Source organism: Rhinoderma darwinii, chromosome 1 (genome assembly GCF_050947455.1).
Source record: "Rhinoderma darwinii isolate aRhiDar2 chromosome 1, aRhiDar2.hap1, whole genome shotgun sequence".
Lineage (NCBI taxonomy): Eukaryota > Metazoa > Chordata > Amphibia > Anura > Rhinodermatidae > Rhinoderma > Rhinoderma darwinii.
Window position 1 is genome coordinate 164305411 of NC_134687.1, and position 22077 is coordinate 164327487.

Here is a 22077-nt window from a genome sequence, read left to right on the forward strand (position 1 = left end):
GGAGAAAAAGCACCACAACATTTGTAAAGCATTTTCTCCCGAGTAAAACAAAACCCCACATGTGGTTATAACGGCTGGTTGTACACACAGCAGGCCTTAGAAGAGAAAGAGCGCCATTTGGCTTTTGGAGCTAAAATTTTGCTGGAATGGTTTGCGTAGGCCACGTCGCATTTGCAAAGCCCCTGAAGGACGAGAACAGAGAAAACGCCCAAAAAGTGACACCATTTAGGAAACTACACCCCTTGAGGAATTCATCTAGGGGTATAGTGAGCATAGATTTTATTAGAATTTGGCAGTGAAAATAAAAAAAATCCTTTTTCTTCAATAAGACGTAACTTTAGCTCAACATTTTTAATTCTCTCAACAAATAACGGGAAAAAAACAACAACATTTTTGAAGCAATTTCTCCCGAGTACAGCAATACCCCATATGTGGTCATAAACTGCTGTTTAGGCACACAGTAGGGCTCAGAAGGGAAGGAGCGCCATTTGGCTTTTGAAGTGCAGATTTTGCTGGATTGGTTTAGTGTGCACTCGATGTTGCAGAGTGAAAATGGGATTTTTTTTCCATAGATATGCCAATATGTGGTGCCCAGCTTGTGCCACCATAACAAGACAGCTCTCAAATTATTATGCTGTGTTTCCCGGTTTTAGAAACACCCTACATGTGGCCCTAATGTTTTGCCTGGACATTCGACCAGGCTCAGGAGTGAAATAGTACCATGTAAAATTGAGGCCTAATTTGGCGATTTACACAGTATTGGTTCACAATTGCAGAGGCTCTGATGTGAAATAACAAAAGAAACCCCTGAGACGTGACCCCATTTTGGAAACTACACCCCCTCAAGGCCTTTTTTAAGGGGTGTAGTGAGCATTTTCACCCCACAGGTCTTTTCCATAAATGATTGCGCTGCGGATGGTGCAAAGTAAAAATGAAAATTTTTCCCTAGATATGCTATTTCAGTGGCAAATATGTCGTGCCCAGCCTGTGCCATATATTTGGAAGAAAATAGCTGTTTGGGCACACTGTAGGGCTCAGAAGGGAGGGAGCACAATTTGGCTTTTGGAGCGTAGATTTTGCTTGGTAGTAGTTTTGTTTGGAGTTTTACTGGTATTTCAGTTCATAATGTGTGTGTACATGTAAGCCGGGCAGAGTACATCAGGGGCATAGTAAGGTGGTATAATAAAGGGGTAAAGAAAACAAAATAATCTATAGATGTGTGTTACGCTGTGAAGCAATCTTTTATGCACAGGCCGGTGTCGCACTGATAAATGTGTCCTCACTTATCCGCCTATTGGTCCACACTCTGCACCTTTGCAGTTTGGGGAATTTTGCTGTGAAAGTGTTGTCCTGGTATAATACAGGCACCTTCGCTTCCAGCAGTTATGTTTGTGCCCTACCATTCCTGGTTACCTAATTTTAGGGCCTTGATAAATTGCCTCTTGAAACAGAAGAAATGTTCCCCTCGGGCCTGCACAACTGCATATTTTTTATTTCCTGACTTATTAAAGCCTTAACTACTTTTATTTTTTCATAGACGTAGTGGTATGAGGGCTGTTTTTTTGCGGGACGAGCTGTAGTTATTATTGGTATTTTGGGGTACATGCGACTTTTTGATATCTTTTTTTCCTATTTTTTGGGAGGCGAGGTGACCAAAAAACAGCAATTCTGGCATAGTTATTTACTTTTTTTATACAGCGTTTACCATGCATTGTAAATTCCATGTTCAGTCAATTCTGCTGGTCAGTACGATTCCGGTGATACCTAATTTATAGAACTTTTTTACAACTTTTTGCACAATAAAATTACTTTTGTAAAAAGAATGTATTTATTCCATCGCCATGTTGTAAGAACCATAACTTTTACATTTTTTTCGTCGACGGAGCTGTATGAGGGCTTGTTTTTTGTGAGACGAGCTATCATTTTTTTAGACACCATTTTTTGATACATGTGACTTTTTGATCACTTTTTATTTAAATTCTTGTAGGGCAAAGTGACCAAAAAACAGAAATTCTGGCATAGTTTTTAACGGGGTTTTCACGCCATTCGCTGCGTGGAATAAATAACATAGTATTTTTATAGTTCAGGCCATTACGGTTTCGACGATACCAAATATGTATGGTTTATTTTTTTTTATTTTTTTTTCTTTATCAAAGATTTTTATTTTGAAAATATAACAATACAGAAACATTTCACGGTTTGTGCAAAAAAAAGGAAATTTGCACGCAGTGCAATACATTTAAATGAAGTATCATATTGTAACAACAGTATGCATATATATACATGTATAAGAACATCAGTACAAGGTAGCCTCCCACCTATCAGAATTGAGTGATAAGATAGATATAACGGCAATAACTGTACCATGTTCGCGTTAAATCAGTGCAATAGTCAGGGAGACCGCCCCCCCAGTAAAGTGAAAAGTGACACATATAAGAGCACTTTTAAATATATGGACACACAACACATAACACCAGACAAAGGGAAAACACATACAGACAAATACAGACAAAGCGCCTCCGGTAGGTAATATAATTTGTTCAGAACATTCCATCCAGCCAGAGAGGCAAATCAGCACCATCCCGGAATCCAGACCACACCATCCAAGTTTGGACGAAGAGCCCTGATTTGTCTCTATCAGCAGACAGCAACTCCTCCATCCTCATAATCCCGTTCACCTCCGTTACCCATTCCGCCAGGGACGGTACAGTACGGGACTTCCAGTGACGAGGTATCACCGTTCTCGCTGCGGTCAAGAAATGTCGAAAGATCCCCTTTTTGAGGTGTGGGAGTGATCCAGGAACCATAGAAAGCAAGCCTATGGAAGCCGAGGTCGGAACCTCAGTCTGGAAAAGCTTGTTGCCTAGATCAAAAATCTTTCCCCAAAAGGGACGTAGCATGGGACAGTCCCACCAGATATGCAACATAGTTCCAGGAGCCCCCCCACACCTCCAACAATCAGCAGGCACATCAGCGTATAGCCTATGTAGCAAGATCGGACAACGGTACCACCTGGTAAGTATTTTGTAATTCTTTTCCTGGGCAAAACAAGACATCGGTAACTTATGGGCTAGAAAGAAGGCGGTGCCCCACTCCTCTTCAGAGTGTCTAACCCCCATTTCCTCGTCCCATGCGGCATTGAAGGATAATTGAGAAAAATACAATTTTGGCAGGAGGATCCCATGTAGGTGGGACAACACATGAGAAGGAGCTGTGGGCAAGGACAAGTAGAGTTCCAGAGGAGTCTTATCCTGTAGTAATACCTGACAGTCACCCATGGAGGAGAGATAAGACCGCAACTGCAAATAAGACCACCAAGTTGACCGCCTCCCCGGGCAGGCAGCAGATACATCAGTCATTGGCAATATGGCACCGTCTGGAGTAAGAGTCTGAGACAAGCATCCACCATTTCCTTTCTCCCAACAGAGGAATGTATCAACACCCTCCGCCGGGGGGAAGGAAGGATTATCAAATAGAGGAGTCAACGGACCCGGGCGATGGACAAGGCCCGTAGTACCCAGAATCCGTTCCCATACCATGAGAAACTGACGTGTTAGGAAAGGTAGAGAGAGAGTTTGTCTCTGAAGGACTGATAGCCACGGCAGAGAGGACAATGCAAGAGGAGACATAGCCTTTTCAATGCACACCCACTGCTTACCTGTTTCCGAACGGAACCAATACACCACTCTCATAATTATCGCTGCTTGATGGTATCGTTTAAAGTCTGGGAGACCCGCGCCCCCGTCTATTTTTGGTCGGCTGAGGACAGCAAACCGGATACGAGGCTTAGAGGAGCCCCACACAAACTTGGTTATGGCCCTATGTAAAGCCTGGAAAAAACTGGATGGTACAGCAATAGGGACGGTCTGGAAGATATATAGAAATTTGGGCAAGATATCCATTTTAACCGCATTGATACGCCCAAACCACGACATGCGGTTCCCGCCGTATTCCGCCAAGTCCTTCATGGTACGCTGTAGAATGGGCATATAATTCAGAGCATACAAATCCGACTGTTGTGTGGGGACATGTACCCCTAGGTATTTTAAAGATGTAGGTTGCCATCTGAACGGAAAAACCTGAGCGAGATGGGCAGCTAGAGGCTGATCCAAAGAGATATTCAAGGCCTCCGATTTAGCGTAATTGACTTTAAAGTTACTTAAATGGCCAAAGCGCTCAAACTCCTCCGTCAAAGATGGCAAAGAAATCATGGGAGTTGTAATGTATACCAGGAGGTCATCTGCGTATAACGCAAATTTATGATGCTGTGAGCCAACGCGTATACCATTAATATTAGGGTTGTTCCGCAGTGCCACGGCCAGGTGTTCCATGACCAGAACATACAAAAGAGGCGAAAGTGGGCACCCCTCTCTCGTGCCATTAGCAATAGACAGAGGATCAGATAATAGTCCGTTGGCACGAACTCGAGCCGTAGGCCTTTGGTACAAGGCCATTATCCTATCCACCGTGGTGGTGCCAAGGCCAACCTGTGTCAGGACACTGCGGAGTAACACCCAGTGCACTCTATCAAAAGCCTTTTCGGCATCTATCGAGAGTAAGCACATCGGAATCTTACGGGTTTGGCAGTATGACGTCAAAAGGAGAGTTTTGTTTGTGTTATCCCGCGCTTCCCGACCACACACAAACCCCACCTGATCATCCATGATCAAGCCAGGCAGTAATGGCGATAAACGAGAGGCAAGCAATTTTGCGAAAAGCTTCACATCTACATTGATTAGCGATATGGGCCTGAAGTTTGCGCACACCGTTGGATCCTTGCCTGGTTTTGGTAGGAGGGTTATATGAGCCTCGAGGGATTGAGGTGCAAAGGGACACGAGGAGGACACCAAATTAAAAACTTTAGTCAGAAAAGGAGCCAATTGAGCTTTAAATGCTTTGTAAAATTTATTATTAAACCCATCGGGCCCCGGACTCTTGCCCAAGGGTGACTCTCCAATAGCACGCTCCACTTCGGCTTCCGAAAAATCCTCCTCAAGCTCCAAAGCCACCCCCTCCTCCAAGGTTGGCAACGCCGTATCATGAACATAACGGTCGATTTTATCCCGTAACGCCTCCGCCTGCATATCATGAAATTGGCCTTTAATATTGTATAGTGCCGAGTAATAATGTTTAAAGCAGTCAGTAATACCCACCGGGTCATGAACCTCACCGCCCGAGGGAGATGAAATTTTAGGGATATATGACGCTTGTGTGCGGGGATGCAGCATACGTGCCAAAGACCTTCCGCATTTATCCGCATGTTCGTAGGAGTGCTTACGCATCCGATCCCTGAACCGAGCGTGAGACTGATCTATCAAAGAACGCAAGGATTCTCTCGCTGTAGTGAGTTCCGCAAAAGTCTGTGAGGATGGGACCTGTTTATGACAGGATTCCAGATCCCGTATCTGAATCAAGAGACGTGCAATAGCAAACCCCTTTTCGCGCTTCAATTGTGCCCCATTTTGTATTAATACCCCTCGAATGACACACTTCAGTGCCTCCCACTGGAGTGGCAAGGGAGTAGCTTCATGTTCATGAACCTCAAAGAAACTGGTAAGTGAATCTTTAATGGCCGCCATGCATACTGCATCCCGTAACAAATTGTCATTAAGTTTCCAGGATTGGAAATTAGGCAACGAGTTAGGAAATGTGAGATTCAAAAACACAGGGGCATGATCCGACCAAACCATAGGGCCCACGTCAGAGGTAGGATTCCAGGTAAGCAAGTGGTGGCTAATCAAAAAGGCGTCTATCCTACTATACATGTTATGCAGTGAGGAGAAATAAGTGTATTCTCTTACCTGAGGGTGTAGAATCCTCCACACGTCAATCAACTGCATGGAATGCATCACAGTTTTCAGTGCCCCCAAATGCGACTTGGGGACCACAGACCTGCCCGAGGAGGTATCAAGTCTGGAATCGAAAGTCAGATTACAATCACCTCCAACAATTAAAACGCCCTCAGTGAACTCCTCCAATTTCCTTAAATACAATCGGCCCACTCGTGCCTGGTCCTTATTGGGGAGGTACATATTAGCCAGAGTAAAGATCTTATTACGTATGGAGAAAAACATATCGACCATCCGGGTCAACCAGAACATCAAGAATTTTATGAGAGAGTGACTTATGAATACATATACTGGCACCCTTGGACTTAGATTCCGGGTTGGTACTGTGGAACCAGGCCGGAAAATATCGATTCGTGAACTGTGGCGTATGGCCCGCCTGAAAGTGAGTCTCTTGTAGGAACAAAATATGTACCCGCTCTTTATGCATGTTTCATAAAATTTGTGAGCGTTTTTCTGGGACATTAAGCCCCCTAGCATTAAAGCTACAAACCTTCAATTGTGCCATCGCCACCTCTCACTGAAGGAACTCGTAGAGCAATGCACTAAGCAGAGGCGAGACGAACAGCAACAGGACAAATAAGGAAGGGAGACAGCAAAGACAAACAGACAGGTGAAATAATCACCCACTCCTTGAGCTACTCAAGGAGAAACCATCCAATATACACCGGATATAACCAGTGAGTCCCTAAGAGGAGAAGTGTCAGGACAAGGTCTAGCCATCGCCCCGCACCCCCCAACCCAGTGCAAATATCACACATCTTAGAACCAAAACATGAATGTAAAGAGAATCAAGGCCATTAGCTCAATATCACGAGAAAAATGAAGTAATGGCCGATATTAGGTCAGAATCGAACAGAGATGCCAGCATAACAATACATTCCAGAGATATACACAGTTACCGCACGAGTATACAGGCATGTAATTAGTAAAAACGTAGATAATCACATAACATAAATAGTGCAGTAGGACTGGCAGCTGAGGAACATTAATTAATCACGGGCAAATGGCCAATCTGATCACCTGCAGTCCCTGCCCAGAGCGAGAGAACCAGTATAACGGAGTATTACATGAAACACATCAGACTTTCGCCTCCCAAGATATAAGTAGTAACAATTGAACTTAACAGGCCTAAGCCGACTGCTGGCCTACTGAAAAAGAAAAAAAACATCATACAGACGAAATCACAGCGAATCAGCTCGTCGCCCACCAGGACGACCCATAGGAGAAGCGGGAGAACGACCACGCCGGCGTGGCCTTGGACGCTGTGGTGGTAGAGGAACATATGGCCACTCAGGCAAGGAAACTCTCGGCACCTGTAGGGCAGCACAGAAGTCCAGAACATCTCCTGGGTCTCGAACACTCAGCAATGTCCCGTCCCTGCGAACCTGTAGCTGGAAGGGGTGACCCCAGGAATAGGAGATCTCATGCTCTCTCAGCACATCCAGTAAAGGACGAAGCACTCGGCGTTTGTCCAGGGTCATCTTGGACAAATCGGATAACAACTGGATCTTGACCCCTTGTAATAAGACTTCTCCTTTATCTCGGGCCTTCCTCATGATCTGCTCCTTTAAAGAGAAAAAATGGACACGGCATAGCACATTTCTAGGCCTATCAGGATCCGGGTTACGAGGGCCAAGAGTCCTGTGAGCCCTATCCAGCTACAATGGATCATCAGCAGGGCGCTCCAACAGGGAATTAAACAAGGACTGTAAAACAGGTATGAGTTGCCCCGAAGATATATCCTCAGGAATACCCCGGAGCCGAATATTGTTACGGCGATTCCGATTCTCATGATCTTCAGCCAGGTTAAATAAAGCATGAATCTGTTGGGAGTGATGATCCAGCCGTTCTGCATGAGAGACTTGCTGCTGTGTAACAGTGGAAACGTCGCCTTCTATGCGCTGAACTTGATCGGACAATTGAGAGACATTAGTCGTAAGAGCTGGTATCTCATATTTATAGGTCATCTCAAGACGATTCACATAACGCTCCATGTCCTGTTTAGTGGGCAATGTGGCGAGCTGTTGTCTCAGGCCCTGTAAATCATCTCCCATGCTAGCAGAGCCGACACTGTGGGGAGAGGAATGTAAATCCATATCCCGAGGAGAAGCAGGCATCGATGCAGACCCCAGCATGCCAGAGGATGAGGAAGGAGAGACCCGGGTGCCATGACTAACACCACGTGGTGAGCAGGATGGAGCGGGAAGCGCCATGACAGTTCCAGAAGGACCCATCTCCACCCCCGCCTGCAGGGAAGGAAACGGACCCAGGGAGCCAGAGACCGAAAAGGGGGTACTGTCGGTACCTGATGCTGCAGCGGCAGCCCCCGAAGAAGACTTCTCTGCAAGCGGGAATCCCGTTCCAGTTCGTCTCCCCTCCAGCGGCGCCATCTTGGGAGACGGCCCAGCAGCAGCGTCGGTGAGGAATCTCTGAATGGAGCCGGCTGAAGACATCTGCCTCGTACAGTATGGAGTCCCCGTGGTTGCCTTAGATTTCCTGACCATTAGGTAGGTTCAAGTGTGTCTTTTTAGTATGCTTATGAGCGGATTATGGAAGTGCGGGAACGGAGCTCTCAAGAAGCACGTCTGGTCAGCGCCATGTCCAAGCCACGCCCCGGTTTATTTATTTTTGTTCAATAATAAAGGACTTGATAATGGAAAAAAGACCATGGTGTTTTATTTTATTACTTGAAACTTTTATTATATTTTATAAAACTTTTTTTTTTTTTACACTTTTTTTTACACTTTTTGTTAGTCCCACTAGGGGACTTGAAGGTCCAGCTGTCAGACTTTTTTACTAATACATTGCACTACCTATGTAGTGCAATGTATTAGATCTCTAAGTCAATCACTGACAGCAAGCCGATTAGGCTTCGCCTCTGGTCGGGGCCTAATCGGCTTCCGTAATGGCAGAGCACTAGGCCAATCTTAGGGACTGGCTTACCATGACGTATACTTACGACAAATGTCATGAAGGGGTTTATCGTTGAATTCATGTGTTTCATTCAGTCCCATTGCTACAGGTGTATAAAATCCAGCACCTAGCCATGCAGTCGCCTTTACAAACATTTATGAAAGAATGGGTCGGTTTAAAAAACTTACTGAATTTGAGCGTGGTCCTGTAATAGAATGCAATTGTAGTCACATGTCAGTTTGTGAATTTTCTTCCCTTCTAGATATTCCACGATCAACTGTTAGGGTATGTTCACACGGCCTATTTACAGACATAATTCAGGCATTTTACGCCTCAAATTACGCCCGAAAAACAGCTCCAACCCGTCTGCAAACATCTGCCGATTGAATTCAATGGGTCTTACAGTGTTCTGTGCAGACGGCCTTTTTATTTACGCGCCGCTGTCAAAAGACGGCGCGTAAAAAGACGCCCGCCTCAAAGAAGTGCATGTCACTTCTTGGGACGTAATTGGACCTATTTTTCATTGACTCCAATGAAAACCAGCTCCAATTACGTCCGTAAAAGACGCCGCGAAAAACGCGTGCACTTGTCAAAACGTCTGAAATTCAGGTGCTGTTTTCGCCTGAAAACAGCTCCGTAATTTCAGATGTAATTTGCTTTGCCGTGTGAACATACCCTAAATGGTATCATTGCAAAGTGGAAGCATTTAGGAAGCACAGCAAATCAACTACGAAGTGGTAGACTAGGTGAAGCTACAGAGCAGGGTGGCTGAATTCTGAGGTGCCATAGTGTATGAAAGTCGCCAACACTCTGCTTACTCTGTGACTGAAAAGTTCCAAACCTCCTCTGTCATTAACATCCGCACAAAAACGGTGCCGCAGGAGCTTCATGGCATCGGTTTCCATAGCCCAGCAGCTGCATGCAAGCCTTACATCACCATGCACAATGCCAAGTTTCGGATGGAGTGGTATGAAGCACGCCGCCAGTGGACTCTAGAGCAGTGGAAACGTGTTCTGTGGAGTGACTAATCACGCTTCTCTATCTGGCAGTCTGGTGGACAAGTCTGGGTTTTCGAAGACCAGGAGAACGTTACCTTCTTGACTGCATAATGTCAACTGTAAAGTTTGGTGGAGAAAGGATACTGCTATGAATTTGTTTTTCAGGGGTTGGTCTAGGCCCCTTAGTTCCAGTGAAGGGAAAGCTTATTCTTTCAGCATACCAAGATCATTTGGACAATTGTATGCTTCCCGTTTGGGTGAAGGCCCTTTTCTATTTCAGCATGACTGTGTCCAGTGCACAAAACAAGGTCCATAAAGGCATGATTGGGTGAGTTTGGTGTGGAAGAACTTGAGTGGTCCACCCAGAGCCCTGACCTCAACCCCATCCAACACCTTTGGAATGAACTAGAACGGAGATTGCGAGCCAGGACCTCTCATCCAACATCAGTGTCTGACCTCACAAATGTTCTTCTGAATGAATGGGTAAAAATTACCACAGACACACTACAAGATCTTGTAGGATGCCTTCCCAGAAAAGTGGAAGCTGTTTTACTGCAAATGGAGGACCAACTCCATATTAACCAGTTCAGGACCGGGCTATTTTGCACCTTCAGGACCAGACACCGTTTAGCCATTTTTAGCACGTGTTAGTTAAATGGCTATAACGTTTTTATTTGTTGGGCTAACAACGTGATTTTTGCGACGTTTTTTCCGTAGACAATGCAGGTTTCATTTTTTATCGTCTTTATACACACCTTTTTTGCTATTTTAGAATTTTTATTCATAAAGTTTGAAAATAATAGTAAAAAAATAAGCTTTTTTACGTTTCAGCTATTTTTTTTGGGTAATAACATAGTTTTAACCTAAAATAGACCTTTTATTTGTGATCGTCATTGTCTACCGTAAATTTTAATATATTACATGTCTATATTAGGGTAATTGGGTCAGCGCTAGCGTTACAACAATGATTGGCGGGGGGAACGTTTTTTTTTGGGGGGTGGGTATTTTATGTGTATTTATTATTACATTTTTTTTGCACTTTACTTTATTATTTTTTTATTACTATGGTCTGTCCCCCAAAGGTCAAAAAAGACCTTTGGGGAACTTTATATATATTTTTTCTTTCTTTTACACCATCTTTTCCACTGTAACTGGAGCTGCACAGCAGCCCCAGTTACAGGGGAAATCAGCCCTCTCATAGTGACGATTGTCACTAATAGGGCTGTGCTGGGTCTTGTAAGACCCAGCAGCAGTCTGTCACTAACGGCACCCGGCGATCATGTGACCTGTCACATGATCACCGGGAGGAATAGAGACAGCGCCGCTGCTGCTGTCTCTATTCCTATACACAGCGTTCATTGAACGCTGTGTAAAAACACATCGGAGAAGACAGAAGCAGTGAAAGCTGCTTCTATCCTCTCCTCAGGGTCCCCGGCAGTCACTGACAGCCGGAGACCCGACATTCAGCTGCCCGATCGCGCGGGCAGCAAGTTAAAACCCGAGCCGTAAAAAGTCTATGGCTCGGGTTTTAAGGACCCTGACCGCAGGCCGTAAATATACAGCCAGCGGTCGGGAACCAGTTAATGTCTATGGATTTACTAGAGGATATCATAAAAGCTCTTGTATGTGTAATGTGTAGGTGTCCCAATACTTTTGTAAATATATTGTATGTCTGTGTGCATGGGCCCTTAATCACAGTGGATTTAATAATACATTTACGCATAAAACTGATCAAGACAAAAAAGATCTTGAAAAAAGAATGAACGCATAACTCCAGTATCAGGGGCGTAACTAGGAAAGACTGGGCCCCATAGCAAACTTTTGACTGGGGCCCCCCCCTCCCCTGGGTGTCACACAACCCCCCCCCCTTGTAGATAGTGCCTTTTTTACAAACCCCCCTTTTTGATAACGCCATACAGCCCCCCTGTAGATAACGCCATACAGCCCCCCTGTAGATAACGCCATACAGCCCCCTTTGTAGATATCTACAGAGGGGGCTGTATGGCGCTATCTACAGAGGGGGCTGTATGGCGCTATTTACAGAGGGGGCTGTATGGCGCTATCTACAGAGGGGGCTGTATGGCGCTATCTACAGAGGGGGCTGTATGGCGTTATCTACAGAGGGGGCTGTATGGCGTTATCTACAGAGGGGGCTGTATGGCGTTATCTACAGAGGGGGCTGTATGGCGTTATCTACAGGGGGCTGTATGGCGTTATCTAGAGGGGGTACTGTATGGCGTTATCTACAGGGGGGGCTGTATGGCGTTCCCTACAGGGGGGCTGTATGGCGTTCCCTACAGAGGGGGCTGTCTGGCGTTCCCTACAGAGGGGGCTGTATTGCGTTCTCTACAGGGGGCACTGTATGGCGTTACCTACAGGGAGTCTGTATGGCGTTACCTACAGGGAGTCTGTATGGCGTTCCCTACAGGGAGTCCGTATGGTGTTCCCTACAGGGGGGGTCTGTAGGGAACGCCATACAGCGTTGTCCCCCCTGTAGGGAACGCCATACAGCGTCGTCCCCCCTGTAGGGAACACCATACAGCATCGTCCCCCTGTAGGGAACGCCATACAGCGTCGTCCCCCCTGTAGGGAACGCCATACAGCGTCGTCCCCCCTGTAGGGAACGCCATACAGCGTCGTCCCCCCTGTAGGGAACGCCATACAGCGTTGTCGTCCCCCCCCCCTGTAGGGAACGCCATACAGCGTTGTCGTCCCCCCCCTGTAGGGAGCGCCATACAGCGTCGTCCCCCCTGTAGGGAACGCCATACAGCGTCGTCCCCCCTGTAGGGAACGCCATACAGCATCATCCCCCTGTAGGGAACGCCATACAGTGTCGTCCCCCCTGTAGGGAACGCCATACAGCGTCGTCCCCCCTGTAGGGAACGCCATACAGCGTCGTCCCCCCTGTAGGGAACGCCATACAGCGTTGTCGTCCCCCCCCTGTAGGGAACGCCATACAGCGTCGTCGTCCCCCCCTGTAGGGAGCGCCATACAGCGTCGTCGTCCCCCCCTGTAGGGAACGCCATACAGCGTCCCCCCCCTGTAGGGAACGCCATACAGCGTCCCCCCCCCCCTGTAGGGAACGCCATACAGCGTCCCCCCCCTGTAGGGAACGCCATACAGCGTCCCCCCCCTGTAGGGAACGCCATAAAGTGTCCCTCCCCTGTAGGGAACGCCATACAGCGTCCCCCCCCCTGTAGGGAAAGTCAGAGGTTTGTGATGGAGAACTTCAGGGGACTTTCAGTCCCCCGTTCTCCCTATCGCTGCAGGCGATCACACATGTATCCCCTGTCCTGTGGATATCCTGTGGATAGGGGATACATGTCTTGTTTAATGGCAGAGCGGGGAGATACCTCCCTGCTCTGCCGTACTGTTCAGTGGCGTCGCGCTGTAGTAGCCATAGCGGCTGCTAGCGGAGCCTCCGGCCATGGTGGGGGCCCGTGCCGGCGGGCGACACGGGCCCCCTCATGCCGCGGGCCCCGTAGCAGCCGCTACTGCTGCTACAGTGGTAGTTACGCCACTGTGGACCAGTATTCACCTTATTCACGTAAGTATTCACTACCGGTAGGGATTTCAGTTTGGTTTTTGTTGCAGCAATTATAGTCAGTGTCAGCTTTTGAATTGGTCTCTCCTGGTTTAGGAGAGTTTAAAGTAACCCTTTGGTTCCCAACTAAAATGTTCCAAAATTTTCTGCATACATAGGTAACATACTTGACATACATTTTCTTTTTCTTTGTAGCTTTATTTTTTTACTTCTGGGACCTTATTTTTCCTCAGCCATCATGGCCACTGTGTTTTCAGACTACAGTATGCACACGTTGATAGTCTTTGTGCACAGTTAGTATGAGCCCACCATTTCCAACTCAGTGTGTCCATGCCTAAAACCTTTTACACAGTGGACACCGTAATGGTCAGAACAGTGGGTGGTGCGAACTTATTAACATCTTGCTGAGTCTCAATGCTCACTCCGCAGGTAAGCGAAGAAGAAAAAAGCTTGTGAACGAAACATACAACTGCTTGGGACCATTTATTAAGTGGTAACTGGAGGGTCGCTTTTATTTTTGTCTCATTAGAATATAGAACCATTGTCCACTCAATATCAGTCTCCCACATGCCTTTTGGCAAAATTAGATAGTACTAAAGTTTTTTCAGCAGTGGCATTCTGTCATGAATATTCTGTATATTTTTTAAAAAAATTATTTACTGAATTATTTTTGTGTTGTAAGACTTATGAACCTTTTTGTTATTGCACAATAAAACATGGATCTCTACAAAAGAATGAAACTTGGATGCAACGCTGTTCTGGGAGGTTGAGCAGCTAATCATGGGGACAAGAACAAGCCTTCCTATTGGCCTGTACCTGCCTCCGAACCACCAATGAGTGGTCAGCATCACACGGTGGGGAGTTGGATCTGATCTATGCCACCAGTGGTTTGCATTCCTTCACCTAGTCACATACTTTTTGCACAGATATCCTGGATGCTATTTTATTTGGGTGAAGCTATGCAAATTGTGGGTGACCAGGTGAGGGACTAGGAAAATAGGATGATTCCTGGTGACTCGAAACCTCTGCAATTTATTGTCGGATACAGCATGACACTTTCCTGTTTTCAATACAGCATAGAAACTTTATGCAGAAGGAGCTAGAGACAAGCACTACAAAAAATGTCCCTCATCCACCCTTATTTTCCCCCACTTGTACCTGGCCTAGCTGTTTTTTGTACTGATTTGGTTTAAAACATGATATGATTCACAATGTTAGTTTCATTTCCTGAACAATGCCTGGGATGGCCTAAGCAAATGTTCATAGACAGGTCTTACAAAGCAATACCTGGCAAAAGAACTGGCCCCTGGTGAAATAACCCTCTTTTAATTTAGGATTCAAAGACATGTGTCACATCCATGCTGTCTCAGCCGTACAGGAATGTGCCTTCTTCCTAACCATGTGAACTCATTCCTGTAAGGACTATAAACAAATATAGTGTTTGCTATCAGGGGAATTTTTAAGAGTAGCAGACATCTGGTAAGAGCTTAGGTTAAGTTATTGATTTTATTATACAGTGTGATGTATTCTCCAACTGGAACAGACTGAAATTATTTCAGAAGTATTATTAAACAAGCAATGAAGTCATTAGGGGTTGTCCAAGACTCGGAAAAATTCTGTCTACAGTCCCATGCCACTGCTCCCCTCTGGTCTTGGTATAGACTAGGCAACAATGACATAACATCCGTCATGTCAGTGTAAAGTTCGATTACATGACGGATTGATGCACTCCTGAAGTGAGATGGTCCATCCTGTTTTCTCTTTTGGATCTACATTGCATGGGGGAAACCTGTAGCATTCTATTTCAGCACTATTCCATGTATAGATACAATGTCACTGAGGCCTAGAGCATACACAGGCCCAACAGAGACCATAGGGAAGCAGTGGCACTGCAGCCTAATTACACAGACCCAAGAGGGACTGTCGGTAGCAATGGTAAAGGACTGGAGCTGATTTTGAACAGTATATCACACATTTTTATATTACTACATTTTACGAGTTAGTGCTGTAGAGGAATTTTTCCCTTTAACCCTTCCCGATATTTTATGTACATGTACGTCATAGTTGGGAGGGGGAAGTATGTATATTACAACTGACACCCTGTTCTAACGACTGGGATCAGAGACCACTCCAATCGTGCCAATTTAAGCCATGAAATTCTATGTACACCTCTAAAAGAAAACATTTTTTTAAATAAATCAATGTTTTATCTGATTTGAAACTACTTTTAAATTGAATGTTAGAGCTTCTATGTATCCTGTATACATAGAAGCTGTATCATTCCGTCAAAGCCGATTCCCTCAGGTTAGCTGTTCTGACGACTCGAATGAAAGCTGGTCCTGAGTGGATACAGGATCCTGCTAATAACGATCATATCATGTGATCATTATTAGCTGGATTCTATCTGTCAGATACACGAAGGACCAGTTTTCAGGCAAGCCGTCAGCTCAGCTGGACTGACAGCCACAGCTTTCACAGAACGATACAGCTTCTATGTATACAGAATACATAGAATCTGTATCATAAAAAGTCATAAAAAAGTCATAAAACACAAGAAATTAAAAGCTGTTTCAAATCACATAAAACGTTGATTTTTGTTAAAAAAAAATATTTCTTTCAAAGTGTAAATATTCTTTTAATATTGACCATGACATCGGCCCATTGACTCAACACCCATGGCTGTTATCCCATCGCCCCTCCCCGCCCCCCCGCATTGCGATCCCGGGGTGCTGATGGGTTGTCGTGGCAGCCTCGGGCCTAATAAAGACCCACAGATGTGCTATGTCAGTATACCGGATGCAGGGCTTAATAAGAGAACGCTAAGTATTGCAGTACATTCTACAAGCGATCAAACCGCATGGTGAACGTTCTAAAATTGAAACCTAAAAAACAATGAAGCAATCGCGAAAAACGTCTGCGGTGGCAAGGGATTAAATGTTGCATTAAAAATACAACTCATTCAGCAAAATACAAGCCTTCATACGGCTATGTCGACACAAAGATATAAAAGTTATGGCTCTTGGAAGGCCTTTAACTTAGGAAAAATTCAAATGACGAAAATTACATATTGAAAACGGAAAAATCATTAATAGAAAATTAAAGGGGTATTGCCACGAGGGACATTTATGACATATCCACAGGTAATGTCATAAATGTCAGATAGATGCGGGTCCCACCTGGACCGCACCTATCTCTAGAATGGGGGCCCCTAAACCCCGTTCTAACTTTGTCTGCTATCACTGACTCCCGGCCACTTCTAGATTTTATGGTCAGGAGTTCCGAAAACATTGTAGCTCGCTGAGCTACTCTGTTTACGTAACTGCCATAGTAGTAAATAGCAGTTACGGAAGCAGCGTATCATGCGAGCTATACTATTTCCGTAACTACCATTCAGTTCTATGGGGCTTACGAAAACAGGGTAGCTCAGCGAGCTATGCCGTTTTCACCTTCATGGTCAGAAATCCGCCAACACACAAAGAGGTAGAACGGGAGTTTAGGTGCCTCATTATAGAGATAGGTGCGGTTCCCAGAGGTGGGACCCGCATTTATCTGATATTTATGACATATCCTGTGGATATGTCATAAATGTATCTCCCTCGTGGGAAAACCCCTTTAAAGGCAGCAGTGTGGTAAGAAGGAGAGCTGTCAAAGGTTTCAGCAAGTGTGACGATTCATAATTTTATCCAAACTTTCCTCTAAGAGCAAATACACCTAGAATACTTATATGGATTATAATGACAGAAATGTTGCAAAATAAATGAAATGTTGCTGGCTGACAGCATTTTAGAGCCCAAAATGTCACATCTATGCAATTTTTAGCTACATCCAAAAAATAATATGCAAAACTTAGATCGTTAAATATTTGGAATAAATAATTACTGTAAAATAAAAATTTGGAACATAGCCAATCAAGATAGTCGTAATTTCCTCTGTAGGTAACATCCCTGATGGTTTGGAAAAGTTAAGAGGTTATTGATAACATCCCTAGTGGTCTAGGGAGTGTCGAGAATGGGGTTAACTCCCTGTACTGGAGGCTGCAGGATTCTTTTCTTTTGCTCCTCCATCTGTGGCTGTAGACTGCTCATAGACACAGATACTACGTCATTAGCTATCAGCCAATCACATAGCTGCTCAATCATAGAGGTTCTGTGATTGGCTGACTGGGATGATGCAGTGTATGACCCATGGAGAGTGTGAACAGGGGAAGGTGCCAAAAAAAGCAGTGTATCTATTTTACAACCTCACCCCGCTAAACCTCTGTACAGCACAACGTCTGTACAGCATATATGTTTACCCTTGATAAGATTGTCATCTAAGTGTGAAAGAGACGAAAAAATTACGGTCAATTGGTATACAAATATGGTGAAACTCAGCTGAGCAATAGCTTAATGGCAACCACAGTCCTGCACTTCCAGTCTCCTTCTCCCATCCTCCCTGCTGTTGTCCTGGTCGGGTTATTATGGCAACTGGCTCTTCTTGGTGACGACAGCCCAGACAGCCTATAAAAATGGGACTCCGGCCTGAACTCCTTGCCTGCAAATATTCTTGTTTTGTTCATTGTTCCTAATCCTTACCCTGACCTAGACTCTGATCCTGACCTTGACCTTGGCTCTGTTATTTAGATTTCACGTCTGTCTTGCACCTTGGATTTGTCACCTGGTGTCTATTGTACTACTTCTGTTGGCTCCGCTCCTAAGTGCGTTACCGTTTCTTCAGGGCACTTGCCACCAATTGGTGACTTTTCTGGGGATAGCTGATCAGAAATGTCCATACCTCTTTCCGGGGGTTAAGGGTGAAGAACGGGTAGATTCCTTAGACTCCGCACCCCAGTATATCCAGCACCAAGCTTAGAGGATTTACATCTTCGGTGAGAAACTTGTGTCAATTCTGCAGTATTTTACTACATAATATTGACAGTGCTAGTGTTTCGAAATGATCCCCAGCATGTTTTATTATTGCCTTTGCCTAGTATGTGGAATGAGGCTTTACAAAAATGTAGCCAGCAATTTAGTGATGGATTTACACAAGGAAAGTTTTTAAATATCATTGTTACTGGATAAATCCTACTCATAAAAGGAAGGAGGACAATAAGCGCCTATGCACAGAGCCATATTGACAATCTGTGTTGTGGGGATCTGTAATACGATGCTCATAAACTGCTCATACTGTATCACCATGTACCCCTAATTTTATACAGAGTTATTTTTCTCACAGGTTCATACCAAATCCATGAGAAAAGATTATATGTTCCAAAACATACACGATTACGGCAGAATTCTCCTCTGGAATCATTGTGTCTAGGTAAGAATACGGTGCAGCTCGACGCACCATAAGGTGACCCACATTCTGCCTACGGGTGCGTAATACAGAACTGTAGGGACTATTTACTTCTGTACATGGATTTGCTGTATGTTAACTGACGAGGGAACAATTTCATAAGGAGGCATACAGGGGTTTTGTCTCTTGGAATTAAAAGTCATCTTCTATATTATCCCCTAGAATTATCAGCGACTCCCTGCCACATTACTCTGTGCACACTGTTCTGCCGTATGAATGAGACCTTAAATGCAGACAGAGGTATTAACAAACAGTTAACAAATCTCTTCTTGGTGGTCACTTTCTGTCAATATGCTTTAAGAATCAAGATTTATACAAAGTTTGCCTCCAAAGATTAGTTATCAGGTTAAATTTGGCCATACACATTAAATTATTGTCGGTCGAACACTCATTCAGCCAACAGTTATTTCTCCAAACTCCCTCCATGCACACGCAGCCAAGCGGGAATAATTATTTCAATAGGGGGAGGGGCATAAGCTGCTGCCAGACACCTCCGGTAGCGGCTTCTATCGTGTGGGAATAAAGGATTGGGCATGTCGAAATACAACATGCCCAATCCTTTTTTGCTCCGACATCTGGTGTTCGGGGGGAGTTGGATGGCCCCCAAACCCATTAGAAAGTCGCCCGATCCTGTCTAAATCGGTGGGTTCAGATGAGCTTAGTCTAATGTGTATGGGCACCTTAAGGCTACATGGTGACTTTTGTTCCTCCAATGTTGCATGTCAAGTTTCCCCTTTTATAAATTAAGTTGTATCCTGGAACTGATGATAAGTTGCATGTCTCTGTTACTTTATAAAACAGTCACATGTCTCCCATTGAAATTAATGCAAATGCCACAGTCAACAGCAACGTTGGTACAATTGGTTATCACAATGCCATTAATTTGCACAAATTGTAGAAACTCATAGCATTCCTGTGGACACCTGTCACTTGCCTCTCGCAGTATAGGCCTAGCCTCATTTATTGTAAGTTATGGTATCTGCAGTCCTTTAATATAGCCACCAGCTGTTACCTCGTAGTGAATAAAGTTTAAGAATATATCCTTTTCAGACTATGCGGTTATGGCAAGCTGCATTTTTTTTTACTGCCATTGCTGCCGTATCCCTCACAGTTTTGTTTGTTTCTTTCTATATTGCAGTCTCTCTTCATTAATATCAATGGGTCAAAAAACATATGTAATAACCACATCACACCTTTCCATAGGAGAAGTTCTAGGAAAAATGTCATCACACAACTGCTCATATTTGTTTGCAAGTGTTAGAGTATTATATTATTACTAATACTAATACATTGCATGCTTAGAATAGCCAATGCCATAAACATTTTACACAATTTGCAAAAATGTATATTAACTTCCATAATAACAATATGATCAAATGATAGCAATAAGCAATTTTTTCCCTTTCTAAAATTATTTTAAAACACTTTTGCTTTCTCTCATTAGTCTTATTGATGAAGTCCATTTGTTCATGTTCTACTCACCATTACAAGCAGACCGGTTGTTACCTAGGTAAGGATAACTTTCCCGGTAGTCCCATTGCTCTATTCCTTTGGCATGACGTAAGCCAGTAAATAAAAATAATGTCCAGAAAACAGTTAATATAAGGAACATAATCTCCTCTTCTTGTGGTTTCTGTCCATAGGCTACATGTCACTTGTCTTTCATCCTGTGTAGCTCTGTGCCTGACGGACGCACTGTCTCCTGGACGCAGCCTTTCAGATCCAACATCATTATTTGCAACAATCCCAGATATTTGTTTTCCTTCTTTTTTCCTTACTAAACAATACTATTTAGTTATTTGGTATTCTAATTAGTTTTGTGTCTTGACTTTTTTTTCTAAGCAAACTATGAAATGCCAAGCACCCTAGTGACAAATATAGCACTCTCGGCAAATGCTTCAGGGGAGAATTTCTTCAACAGTGTCAGAGCAAATTGCTTTGTGATAACCTTCTCTTGGTGGTGAACACTATGCCAGGGTCTGTCTTCCCCAAATACTGCCTCCTTTAAAATGCTCCCTTGCCACACCTCCCAGCTCCTTAGTGCCAGCGAAGTGGAGCCTGTCTTAGGTCTTTTCCATGCTCGGAATGAGAGAATGCAGACTGGGAACAAATACACAAGCACTTGTAATTCTTTTCTTCCACTGTGAATGGCATGTACAGACATTTTATGTGTTTTTATACTCTTTAATAAGTCTCATACTAGATATGAAGGGCATTTTTGGTTAATAAAATGCTTAAAATCCACTCTAGTTTTTCCTGATAAAGAACGATTAAAGCGACAGGTGACCTTGCAAAATAAAGTTGTCTGGCTGGTCTTGTATTGGAGGATAGATTATAAGAGTCCTATTCTTTACTCATACATCTCAGATGTCTGAAACTTCATATGAGGATGGATAGTTAAAGGAATACAGTTAATTTCGTTTAGGAGCAAAACAGATTTTACCATTACAGATGGTTTGATTCAAATAACTATAGTTTACTGGGTTATTCCAGGTACAATTGATATTGACTTTCACTCTATAAATGTTTGAAAATAATATTTTGTTTTCTTATAGGAGCTGTCCCATCTGGATAACTCTTCCTCAAACAAATCAGCTGAATTTTTGTGGGCCTATTTGCTGTTAACCCCAGCTGATATTGCCAAGGGAAGATGCTGGCAGCTACTATTTCCCCTGCAACATATGTAAGGTTCTCCAGAACATTTCCCAACATTAAAGGGGTTTTGCCATAATCAATATTTATCACCTATCCACAGAACGGGCTTACTTTGCCATTCCTGGGGGCCCCATAGGAATAGAGCAATAGTGCGGATACTCGGCCACCGCTCCATTCATTTCAATGGGGCTGTTGAAGATAGCGCTTGGCAGCCCCATAGAAATTAATGGAGCTGTGGTCGAGCATGCGCACTACTGCTCTATTCCTATTGGGCTCCCAGGAACGGCTCCCAGTAAGCCCATTCTCATGATCGGTGGGGTTCCCAGCGGTCAGACAACTACTGATCAGATATTTATTACCTGTCCTGTGGCCCCGGTGCCAGGACCGCACCTGTCATGAGACGAGGGGAGCTTCGCTCCTACTTAGCAGCCATGGTCTGTGCTGCTTTAGAAGCTCCCCCTCCAGCCCCCCTTCCCTGCTCTAAACATCTCTCCTCCTGCTGCTAGCTGTCGGGACATGGGGGAGGGGAGACTGTCGGCGGGCTCTGTGTCGGGCTGTGAGCAGGAGAAGAGCTGCAGTGAAGACTCACAAATATCCTACATAAAAGGTAAGTGCATGTGTGTTTACCATGTGTACTTTATATGTGTATAATGTGCATACGCATGTGTACTTTATATGTGTATAATGTGCAGTCTCATGTGTACTTTATGTGTATAATGTGCATACTCGTGTACTTTATACGTGTATAATGTGCATTCTCATGTGTACTTTATATGTGTAC

At 44.4% G+C, this 22077-nt stretch overlaps 1 protein-coding gene across 1 annotated transcript in view; it reads right to left on the minus strand.

The window, feature by feature from the left end:
- Positions 1 to 20604, minus strand: part of EGF (epidermal growth factor) — a 187983-nt gene extending 167379 nt beyond the window's left edge. The window contains exon 1 of the mRNA XM_075860522.1: positions 20124 to 20604. Coding sequence (XP_075716637.1) covers positions 20124 to 20253 — 130 coding nt within the window. The 5' untranslated portion in view covers positions 20254 to 20604. The remainder of the gene's footprint in view (positions 1 to 20123) is intronic.
- Positions 20605 to 22077: the final 1473 nt, after the last annotated feature.